Source organism: Mirounga leonina, unplaced genomic scaffold (assembly GCF_011800145.1).
Source record: "Mirounga leonina isolate KUSES-001 unplaced genomic scaffold, KU_Mleo_1.0 Mir_171, whole genome shotgun sequence".
In the NCBI taxonomy this organism is placed as follows: Eukaryota; Metazoa; Chordata; class Mammalia; order Carnivora; family Phocidae; genus Mirounga; species Mirounga leonina.
The window spans coordinates 7,436,716-7,447,570 of record NW_023270436.1 but is presented as its reverse complement, the minus strand read 5'-3'; the positions used below and the strand labels follow the sequence as shown (position 1 = coordinate 7,447,570).

Sequence of the window (10,855 nt, the reverse complement as noted above, 5' to 3'; positions counted from 1 at the left end):
TTCTCCCTGACCGGCGCGGTCCCACTTAGCAAAACGCTTGCACTCGGCGCCTCCCGGGCTTGGGCCTGGCTCCGAAGCAAGAACGCGGACGCCTCCTGCAGTGCTGCGGCCCTGAGCTCCCCCTGCAGGCCGAGGGGCGTCACTGCCCCAGCACGGCGCAAACACCAAGACCTCTCACAGGACCCCGGTCCGCTTTATTCCGGAGGGCGGGAGCAGGGAGGGGCCCAAGCGAGGGGGCGTGGTCAGCGCCTGGGTGTGCCGGGCTGGTGGGCGGGGCCTAGAGGGAGTGGCCAGTAAGGAAGGCTTGCAGTTCGGGGTCCGTGGGGTGGGCGTGTTCCAGGACTGAGGGCGTGGCCCACCGCACGCCGGCGGGTGGGCGGGGCCACGGTGGGGCCACGGTGGGGCCGCCGGGCCGTCAGGGCCTACATGCCCGGCAGGGTCCGGGTGTTCTCCGAGTCGGTGAGGTTGCCCCGCAGGTCCTGCTCCTCCTCGAAAGCCTTGAACAGTGAGTTGAAGTTGCCGGCTCCAAAACCCTGGAGCGGGAGAGAGAAGAAGGTGAGCTGCGGGTCTAGAGAAAGCCCACCGTGCTACCCTGCCTGGCTTCGGGGGCTTGTCGGGAATAGCTCGTACCTGGTGATTGTGGCGCTGGATGACTTCCAGGAAGAGCGTGGGCCGATCCTGCATGGGCTTGGTGAAGATCTGCAAGAGGTAGCCTTTCTCGTCGTAGTCCACCAGGATTTTCAGCTCCTAGGTAGGAGACAGGAGGCTGGGTTAGAGGGGCGGCTGGCCCACACTCCAGTCGGGCACGGTGGAGTCTTTAGAAAGCCCGTCAGAGCTCCTGCACCCGAAAGTCAAGAAAAGATCCCATTCTCCCGCAGTTCCAGACACCCCCAAATAGATCCCTAAATTCTCCTGTTACCACCTGCCCGCCACAGTCCGTGTGCAAGCCACCGTCAAGGCTGTCCTGGATCACCCACCCCAGTGGTCTCTGCACCGGTCCCACTGCTTCCCTCTTGCCTCTTTACAATCTATCCTCCCCACAGACACCCCAAGGGATCTTTTAAAAATCAGATCATGTCGTTCCCCTGTTTACAGTCCTCCAGTGGAAATCAGAACCCTCCTATGTTACTGGTGGAATGTAAAATGCTTGCAGCCCCGGGAGAAAACTGGCGATTCCTCAAAAGGTTAAACATAGGGTTACCTATAACCTGGCAGTTCCACTCCTAGGTATAATCCCAAGAGAATTAAAAACACAGGTCCACACAAAAACTTGTATACGAATGATTACAGCAGCATTACTCACAGTAATAGCCAAAAAGCGGAAACAACCCAATGTCCATCAACTGATGAATAGATAAGAAAAATGTGATATACCCACACAATGGGCTATGATTCAGCCACAAAGAGGAAGGAAGCGCGGACACCTGCTACAACCTGGATGCACCTTGCAAACATGATGCTCCGTGAGAGAAGCCAGACACAAAAGATCCCATAGTGCATGATTCCATTTATATGACAAGTTCAGAACAGGCAAATCTATAGAAACAGAAGACAGATGAATGCTTGCCTAGGACTGCAGGGAGCGGGGCGGGGGGCGGGTAATGGAGGGACTGGGAGGTGATGAAGGGTGTGAAGTTTCAGGTGATTAAAATGTTCTAAAATTGATTTTGATGATAGCTGCACAACATAATGAATAGCTAAAAACCACTGCATGGTGCACTTTATTTTTTAAAGTTTTTATTTTTTAAAATATTTTATTTATTTATTTGAGAGCGAGAATGAGATAGAGAGAGAGAGAGCATGAGAGGGGGGAGGGTCAGAGGGAGAAGCAGACTCCCCGCCGAGCAGGGAGCCTGACGCGGGACTCGATCCCGGGACTCCAGGACCATGACCTGAGCCGAAGGCAGTCGCTTAACCAATTGAGCCACCGAGGCGCCCTATATTTTTTTAAAGTTTTTTTAAAAGATTTTATTTATTTGAGAGAGAGAGAAGGAGTGGGGGGAGGGGCAGAGGGAGAGGGAGAAGTAGACTCCTTGCTGAGCAGGGAGCCCCACTGAGCTGCTGAGCTGGGAGCCCGACCTGGGGCTTGATCCCATCCCGGGACCCCAGGATCATGCCCAGAGCCGAAGGCAGACGTTCAACTGACTGAACCACCCAGGTGCCCTGAATTTAAAAGACTGCTTTAGGGGCGCGTTGGTGGCTCAGTAGTTAAGCGTCTGCCTTCGGCTCAGGTCATGATCCCGGGGTCTTGGGATGAGTCCCACATCGGGCTCCCTGCTCAGTGGGAAGCCTGCTTCTCCGTCTCCCACTCCCCCTGCTTGTGTTCCCTCTCTCGCTGTGTGTGTGTGTGTCTCTCTCTCTCTCTGCCAAAAAAAAAAACTTTAGAAGAGTGCCTTATATGTTATGTGACTTTTATATCAATGAGGCTGTTAAAAACAAAAACAAAACACTACCAAACCAAAACAAAATCCTCCAGTGGTGTCTGGCCACAGAAGAACAAAATCCAAACTCCTAAAGAGGCTATAAGAGGAATCAGCCCCTGCCTATCTCAGTGACCTAGGCCAGTCCTCAAATACTTCCTTTCATCCATTCTTGCCTTCTTTCTGTTCCTCAGACACTTGGAGCTTGCTCCTGACTCACCAGGACTGTCCTTCCCCTAGCTTCACACAGCCATCTCCCGCTGATTGTTTAGAGTTCACTGAAAAGTCAACTCCTCAGAGAGGCCCTCCCAGATCACCTCTGGTGAAGTAGCCCCAGGTCACTCTCCGTCGTAGCCTGTTTTAACTTTCTGCACAGCATCAACTCTCCGATGGTGTTTGTGTTATTATTTATTTATTTGCCTGTCATCTATCTCCCCACCAGACTGCAAGTCCCATGATCGTGGGGACCTGGTCTGGTTTTCCTTCTGTGTCCCAATGCCTAATTCAGGGTAGGCGCATAGACAGTGTTTGTGAGGCGAGATGGAACTCAGGGCTCATTGTCCCCAGCTCAAACTCAAGGATCCTGCACTAGCCTCACCTCCAGGGTATCAATACTCTCCTTCACTCGGATCTTGGCCGACTTGAGCTTCTCCCGAAGTTGTTTGTAGTACGTTGGTGGAACAGCCAAGAACTCCATGCCTCTCTCTCTCAAGTGGCGAATCTGTCTCAAGGAAGGGTCAAGGTCAGTCTCCTCCTCTCTCCATGCTCAACACCACTAGCCAGGAGGAGGCAGAGTCCTATCCTAGTTTCCCCTGCCTGCCAGTCCCCTTGTGGACCCGGTTAGAAGAACAGCCATCGCTCACGTTTACCGAATTCTCATCATGTGCCTGCCTCCCAAGCACTTTCCGTGTATTGCCTCATTATGTCCATGCAGTCACTTTTTGAGGTATCTGGACAATTATTATCCCCATTTCATAGTTGGGGAAACTGAGGCATCAAGAGATTAAATATCTATTCTCAACATTGTAGCCAGAGTGATTTTATTTAAAAACACAGGTCAAATCACGCCACTCCTCTGCTTACCCCACAGTGGTGTCTTGTCTCAGAGTCACATTCAAAGCCCTTACCATCTGTCCTCACTCCCACCTTCTGACCTCACCTCCTACCCCCTCGTCCTTGCTCATTCTGTTCCAGCCACACTGATCTCCTTGCTGTGCCTCCAGCCTTCCTCTGCCCTGCCTGTCGCTTCTACTCTCGGGGCACGTTTCCCAGTTGTCTACATGCTTCCCTCCTTCCAACTCTGTGTTCTCAGATGTCTCCTTCTCAATGTGGCCTTTCGTGACCGCCCTGTTTAAATGTGCAGTGTCCTTCACCCTCCCTCTCCCATTGCCCTGCTTGGTTTTCCTCCAGAGCACTCACACCATCTAGCACATGTATCTTCCTTGTTTTGTTTTATGCCTTCACTAAAGCAGAGACTATTGTTTTGTCTGCTCATGTATCCCAAGTACCTAAAAGGGTGCCCGATACACATAGTAGGTGCCCAGTACACATCTACTGAGTGGGTGAATGAATGGGTGAAATTGCCAAGGTCATGCAGTGAATTCTTGGTTAGGCCAGGACGGAAAGGGACAGTCAGGCTCGTGTCCACTTTGATATACTGCTGCCTTAGGAATAGGCCGGTTCCACAGAGTCTGCGCATTTAACTTGGCTCAAAGGACCTAGTCAATCTTGCAGCCTAATATCCTCATTTTCAAGGTGAGGCAGCTGAAGCCCAGAGAGGGGGCTGAATCCCCCAGGGGACACACAGCAAGTCACTTGGAGAACTAGGACTAGAATCCAGGCTTCCTCTTTTACTCTGGCACCTGCTACTTTTAAAGCCAGCAGGGAAAGGGAACTCTCTGGGGTGGGAATGTGCCTGCATTTGAGTGGCAGGAACCAGTAAGAGAGCCCAGTCAGCCATCTGGGATGGCCAAGGGGGCCGAGGATTGCCACTACCCGCCCCCCACTCCCTCCTCCATTTTGGCTCTGGAGCTAGATGAAAGGTGAATTAGGACTAGGAATGAGCTTCTCACCGCTGTGATGATGTCTTGGGTCTTGAGAGCAATGTGCTGGACCCCAGCGCCCCCGTTATAGTCCACATATTCCTGGGGGAGGGAAACAAGGCAAACACGGTCATTGGCTCCTGTCGCCCATATTCCTGCCTCCTCAGGTGCCTTCAAAGCTCTTCCCTGCTTTCTTCTTCCCCAGCCAGGCCCCCGGAGTCCAGGGAAGGCCCCACCTGGATCTGAGATTTCTTCTTCCCTGGTGCTGGCTCATTAATGGGCATCTTGATGGACTCCTCAAAATTGGCCACCACGATGGAGCGCAGAGAGCTGTATTCTGTGTGCACCTGTGTGTCATCCACAGACCAGAACCGGTGAAACTGCAGATTCTTCAGGTACCTGTGGGGTGGCCATAAGGACACGTTGGCTCTGTGTGCCTGCCAGGGACTGGCTCCTTGCCCCTACTTCCACCTTCCAGAATTTGTCCCCTGAGCAGCCTCCAGAAAGGAACCACCATTCACCTCATACCCACTGAACGCCTGTACCTTGATTCTGACCATTTTCCTTCGGGTGGACGTGAAGTGTCTTGTAACAAGATCTGTGTGGTATGGCAAGGGTCCAACCAAGAGAAGTGCCCTTTGAGAAGGGCACTTGCTTCTCATTTGCGCAAGGGCGCTGTTTGGGGTAGCGACAGACTTCCTCCAGGTCTCCCTGGACTGTGACGCCCTCTGTGCCAACCTTCCCCAAGGGTCCTCAGAGGGAGGACCCGTGGGTCCCTTTGAGCCTTAAAGGCTCTGATCCTCAGGGAACAGATGACTCAGGGGCATCAAGCTAAGCTCCCTCGCCCTTGTGCTCCATTTCCCAGTCCAGTGTCTCGAGAAAAGAACTGGGGAGCGGACCTGTCTCCTTTGCAGTGAGGGGTTGGGCCAGGGACTCACCACTCAGAGGCAGACACCATCTCCTGATCAGGCTGGTTTCCCACAATGTGGTCGACCATCTCGAGACTGCAGCTAGGCCTTTCGGGGGAGGAAGCCATCAGGAGGTGAGGAGAGGGCTACTTCCTAAATCTCCCCCTCCCCACAGTAGCCGCTCACTGTGACATAGCATATTCTAGAGCCACCTTACTGGTGTTGACTTGCACGCTATTACTAGTCCCATTTTACAGATGGGGAACTGAGGCAGAGAAGAATAAAATAAATACGGAGATTAAATAGCTAGAAAATGACACAGCCATAGGGCGCCTGTGGGGCTCAGTCAGTTAAGCGTCTGCCTTCGGCTCAGGTCATGATCTCAGGGTCCTGGGATTGGGCCCCGCATTGGGTTCCCTGCTCAGCGGGGAGTCTGCTTCTCCCACTCCCTCTGCCCCTCCCTCTGGCTCATGCTCTCTCTCTCTCTGTCTCTTAAATAGATAAAATCTTTAAAAAAAAATGACAGAGCTGGGGTTTGAGCCCAGGCAGTTGGTTCCAGAGCCTAGGTGCTTAACCTCTGTGTTGCCTCTTCAAGCCACCCCTTAGTGACCCTCAGGAGTCCCCCAGCAGCCTCCCAGATGCTCTGCCCCTCAGAGAAGCCCAGTCTGCATGGAGGATCAGGGCATTGCTTTCCACCACCCTCAGGACTTTCTATACCCCCCGAAGCCCGAGGGGCACTCACAGCTTGGAAAGTAGGGGGTCCACAGATGCTGGGGTCTCGAATCCAGGCAAGAACCGGCCGCTATAGTTCATCTTTTCCACCAGGGTGTGTGTGGTGTCCCCATACTATGGGTAGAAAACAACCAGGCTTGGCCCCTGTGGTCCCATCCCCGCCAAGACAGGGCCACATCTCCCGGTGCCCACACGGTTCCACCCCGGGTCTGACCCTAACTCTGTCTGTGATCTTGGGCAAGTCACTTCCCCTCTCTGAAATGAATTGCAGTCTGTCATTTGTTTGGGACTTTCTTTGACCGTCTGCCTGCCCCATGGGACAGGAATCTCTGTGAGGGCAGGGACACTGTTTTGCTCATCATGGGATCCTCAGCATCTAGGACAGTGCCTGGCTCATTGTAGGTGCTCAGTACAAATGTATTGACTAAGTGAGAATAATGAGGGCACTGGCTCAAATTATATCAAAGGGTTCTGGGGCGCCTGGCTGGCTCCACCGGTGCAGTGTGAGACTCTCGATCTCGGCGTTGTGAGTTCAAGCCCCATGTTGGGTGTAGACATTACTTAATAATAAAATCTTAAGGGGGCGCTTGGGTGGCTCAGTTGATTAAGGAACTGGCTCTTGATTTCGGTTCAGGTCATGATCTCAGGGTCGTGGGATCAAGCCCCGTGTTGGGCTCCCTGCTCAGCACAGAGTCTGCTTGAGATTCTCTCTCTGCCTCTCCCCACTCTCAATAATTAAATAAATAAAATCTTTAAAAAATAAAATAAGATCTTATCTATTTATTTTTAAAGATTTTATTTATTTACTTGACAGAGAGAGACACAGTGAGAGAGGGAACACAAGCAGGGAGAGCGGAAGAGGGAGAAGCAGGCTCCCCATGGAGCAGGGAGCCCGATGGGGCTCGATCCCAGGACCCTGGGATCATGACCTGAGCCGAAGGCAGATGCTTAACGACTGAGCCACTGAGGCGCCCCAAGATCTTTTTTAAAAAAAGGTTTTTGTTTTTTTTTCAATCATGTTAACAATCTTTAAGTTGTATTTAACCTTGAGGAGGTGGGACCTGTGGTCATCTCTGTATGACAGTAACACAGACTTGGGAATCTTTGCTGCGTGTCTGTGATACACCAGGTACCATTGTTCTAAACGCTGTGCAGGAATGATCTCACTTGAGCCTTGCAATGACCCTGGATGGGGTTATAGTTGAAGAAACCAGCTGCAGTCCTTGCTCATTTAAACAGAGTCCCAGAGAGGTGGAGTGCTTTGCCCAAAGTCTTCCCCAGACCCCACTCGCCCCCTTCTTCAAAGCCCTTGTCCTCAGTTTACACCCCTGTGTTGTCATTGCCACCTGCCCCCACACTCTCTCCGTCCACAGGGGAGGGAGGGAAGCATCAGGGGGGGGACTGGTAGCTCCCATCAGCCTCTGCACACTGGCCAAGCGTTACAGGCAGTGAGACTTAGAGGAGAATGTCTGCTTCAAGGCACCAGGGTGGGATGGCATGAGGGAGTGGGGGTGGGGATGGGGGTGGGGATCCTGGCATCTCAGGGGAGCTGACAGCAGGAGGGGTAGGGGCACCGAAGCGAACTCACCGTCTGCAACACGGCCAATTTCACCTTCCCAAACTTATCTTGCTCTATCCAGGGCTCCCGCACGATTTTGGCGCCCTGTTCCCGGGCTTTCTGCAGAGAAGATGGGTCAGGGAGGCAGTAAGTGCTGGACCCTCCCGGAGCCCTGGCTGGCTGCCCCGTGGTCCTGCCTCGTCCTGCCACAGGCTCATCCTGCTTTCCCAGACCCAGGCAGGAATGACAGCCGGCTTCAGCTGTTGCCCCTGACACCCGTGCCTTGTGCCTGTTTGGCAAATAGGGAAACTGAGGCCCAGGCCCAGAGTTGGAGCTATGAGAGACAAACTGGGGGGGGGGTGGGCGTGTGTCCCACCTCTGCTAACTCACTCTGGCCCTTCCCCCTCTCCAGTCCTCAACTTCCCCATCTGTAAACCAGGCGGTGGGATAGAAGAACCCCTCCCACTGACTGAGAACCTGCTGTGTGTCAGACCCTCTGCGGGGTGCCTTCCATGCATGGCTCATGCCTTTATGTAGCGAAACCTTACTGCATGGCTATGCTTATCACATGTCAGGCATTGGTGAAGGTATTTACCAAACTCCTTCTTCCTCACAGCAACATTACAGGAAAGGTACTGTTCTTGTCTCCGTTCTATAGGTGATGAGATCTATAGGCACAGAGAAGTTAAGTCACTTGCCCAAAGTCTCACAGATAATAAGATTCAGACCTGGGCAGTGGGCCTCTGGCTTCTATGCTCTGAACCTCTAAGCTGCTTCTTGAATATGGTGTTTGGTTCAGAGTCGTGCTCAAGAAGTGGTAATTATGGTCTCAGGTCCTCTGTGTCCATCCAGTGAGGTAGGTGCTGTGGTTGTCCGTTTTACAGATGTGGAAACTGAGGCTCAGTGAGAGGACATGCAGCTAGCAAGGGCCAGGGCATCCCTGGAACTCGGGTGTGCATCACACCAATGTCTGGGCTTGTCACTCCAACATGGCGGGTCCTCCAGCCCTGACCCGCAGGGCTCCCCGTGGCAGGCAGAGGGCAGCCCAGGTGCGGGCTCACCTGAACGATGTAGTCACAGTCTTCCACCTCAAAAGCGATGTCTTTCACTCCGTCACCGTGTTTTACCAGGTGGTCGCCCATCTCTGTGGCCGGTAGGGGAGGTCATGGTGCTGGAGTCATGGCTCCCTCACCTCTCTGTCAGCCTCTGGGCTCCATCTTCTTCTAGGCTGGGGAACCCTTGCTGAACCAGACCCACTCCCTAGTCCCTGAGCCCAACCACAACCCACAATAGCATGTCTTCACTTCCTGGCACCCTGAACCCCCTGGGCTTCCTCACCTTTGTTCCAGGGGTTGAGGGCGGAGGAGAAGACAAACACAATCTAAGGCAGAGAGGAGAGAGGAGGTGTAGCTGGTGGCTCAGGCCAGCATGTGGAGGTGCACCCCCATCCCCTCCTCCCCACCCACCTGTGAGACACCCCAGTGGGGCATTCGGATCAGATCGCCCCTCCCAGCCAGGAAGGACTCCTTGACCCTGGGTTCCAGCCCCTTCTCTGCCTCAGCTTCCCCTCTGAGATGAACAACAGCCCCCTCATGGGAGAGAGCCCCAGGATTCCCAGGGATCAGGGCACTAGTCAGACTTTCAGCTTTGATGTCTAAGGCCTCTGCCAACTTCTCCCAAACATCTGTGAGGCCAGAGTTGGGCCAGGCCGAGAAGGAGATGAGACTAAGGTCTCTGTGGTCTGTTGTACGAAGGTGCCAAAGGAGGTGCTGGGGGTGGCTCTCAGTTCATGCTCCCTTATCCTCACCAGACATCCTGGGAGAGAACCAGGTGGGCCTGGGGAAAGGGCCTCCTGGTCTACTTCGCCCACAAGCACCAGAGCCCTTAGGAGGCTCAGAGACCAGCAGGGACAGAGAGGCTGGCCTGGGTGAGTGGGGTCCTGGGGTGGGGACTTACCTTGCCTTGCTTGATCACATGGCTGACTACCTCCCGGGAACCCGTCTCCAGGCCTTTGTAGGCTAGTGGTTCAAAGCCCATCTTGTTGCAATAGAATGACGCAGCCTGAATCAGAGAGTTGCCACCGGGTTCCTGAGGGCCAGCCTGGGGGACCCCCCTGCCCCGGCTGAAGCCTCCAGTCCCCGTTGGCCTGGCTGCCCTGTTGCCCCAGGGACAGAGTCCGTCCTGGGAAGAAAGGCGGCTCCCTGGCCCATTCCGACACCAGATAGGTTTCCTGCTGGGGTCCGAGGCCCTGATTGTGTAATTAGGATCTAAAGAGCGTCTGTATTTCTGGGATGGTCCCAACGCTGACTCTGATCCTCCCCACACAGCGGCCAATCACAGGCCCAGCCAGGGAACCACCCTTGTCCAGGAGGCCCTCTGGCCCGCCCTCTGCCCACTCTAATACCTGGCCCCAGCTTTTACCTGCTTGGCGTTGCCAACCCAGAAGGTCACGGAGTGGAAATGAAGGAATCGGCCTCTCTGAGGCTGCAGGAGGAGGGAAGGGGAGAAGCTAAGTCTCTGGAAGTGGGTTTAGAAAAGTGTGGATGGAGAGGTGTCCCCTAACCACTCTCCTTGTCCCAGCCTTAATTCCAAAACTGAGAAGCCAAACACCCTGCAGCCTTGCCAAGCCTCAAAAGAGGTTTCCAATGGAGAAGTCAAGCTCCTGGATGTTGGGGATCGGAAAGCCCCCTTGGGAGGCCCGCCCAGATTTCACAGAGTGGAACTGCTGTCTGCTACAGCAACACGGATTTAAGTTAGACCTTAGAAGGAACTTCCAGGGTCACCTGGCTAGCTCCGCTAGTAGAGCATGCGACTCTTTTTTTTTTTTTTTAAAGATTTTATTTATTTATTTGAGAGAGAATGAGAGAGAGCACATGAGAGGGGGGAGGGTCAGAGGGAGAAGCAGACTCCCCGCCGAGCAGGGAGCCCGATGTGGGACTCGATCCAGGGACTCCAGGATCATGACCTGAGCCGAAGGCAGTCGCGTAACCAACTGAGCCACCCAGGCGCCCCGAGCATGCGACTCTTGATCTCGAGGTTGTGAGTTTGAGCCCCACCGTGTGGGTAGAGATTACACATGAAAAAATAAAAAATCTAGAAAGAACTCCTAGACAGGATTAAGAGATTAGCAGGAATTTAAGAAGAGGTAAAGTTTTTCTTTGGAGAGATGGGCCTGAGTGTGCATCTCGGACATCA

General features: G+C 53.7%; 1 protein-coding gene across 1 annotated transcript; it reads right to left on the bottom strand.

The window, feature by feature from the left end:
- Positions 1-220: 220 nt before the first annotated feature.
- Positions 221-10,144, bottom strand: HPD (4-hydroxyphenylpyruvate dioxygenase). Its single transcript, XM_035016948.1, has 12 exons — positions 10,082-10,144; positions 9,617-9,721; positions 8,999-9,041; positions 8,722-8,804; positions 7,691-7,780; positions 6,113-6,216; positions 5,401-5,478; positions 4,699-4,861; positions 4,493-4,564; positions 3,019-3,141; positions 631-747; positions 221-533 (listed from the first exon to the last, which is right to left on the bottom strand). Exons 2-12 carry the CDS (start codon positions 9,695-9,697, stop codon positions 423-425), a joined length of 1,065 nt encoding a protein of 354 aa, XP_034872839.1. The 5' UTR covers positions 9,698-9,721; positions 10,082-10,144; the 3' UTR covers positions 221-422.
- Between the last annotated feature and the right edge of the window lie 711 nt (positions 10,145-10,855).

What these genes read in the sequence shown, in the direction of transcription:
- HPD (XM_035016948.1), bottom strand. Translation starts at nt 9,697, where the DNA reads ATGGGCTTTGAACCACTAGCCTACAAAGGCCTGGAGACGGGTTCCCGG. An exon ending in CCCAAGACATCATCACAGCG is followed by an intron (nt 3,142 to 4,492) that starts GTGAGAAGCTCA and finishes TCCTTGAGACAG; the next exon opens with ATTCGCCACTTGAGAGAGAG. An exon ending in TCCAGCGCCACAATCACCAG is followed by an intron (nt 534 to 630) that starts GTACGAGCTATT and finishes CTCCCGCTCCAG; the next exon opens with GGTTTTGGAGCCGGCAACTT.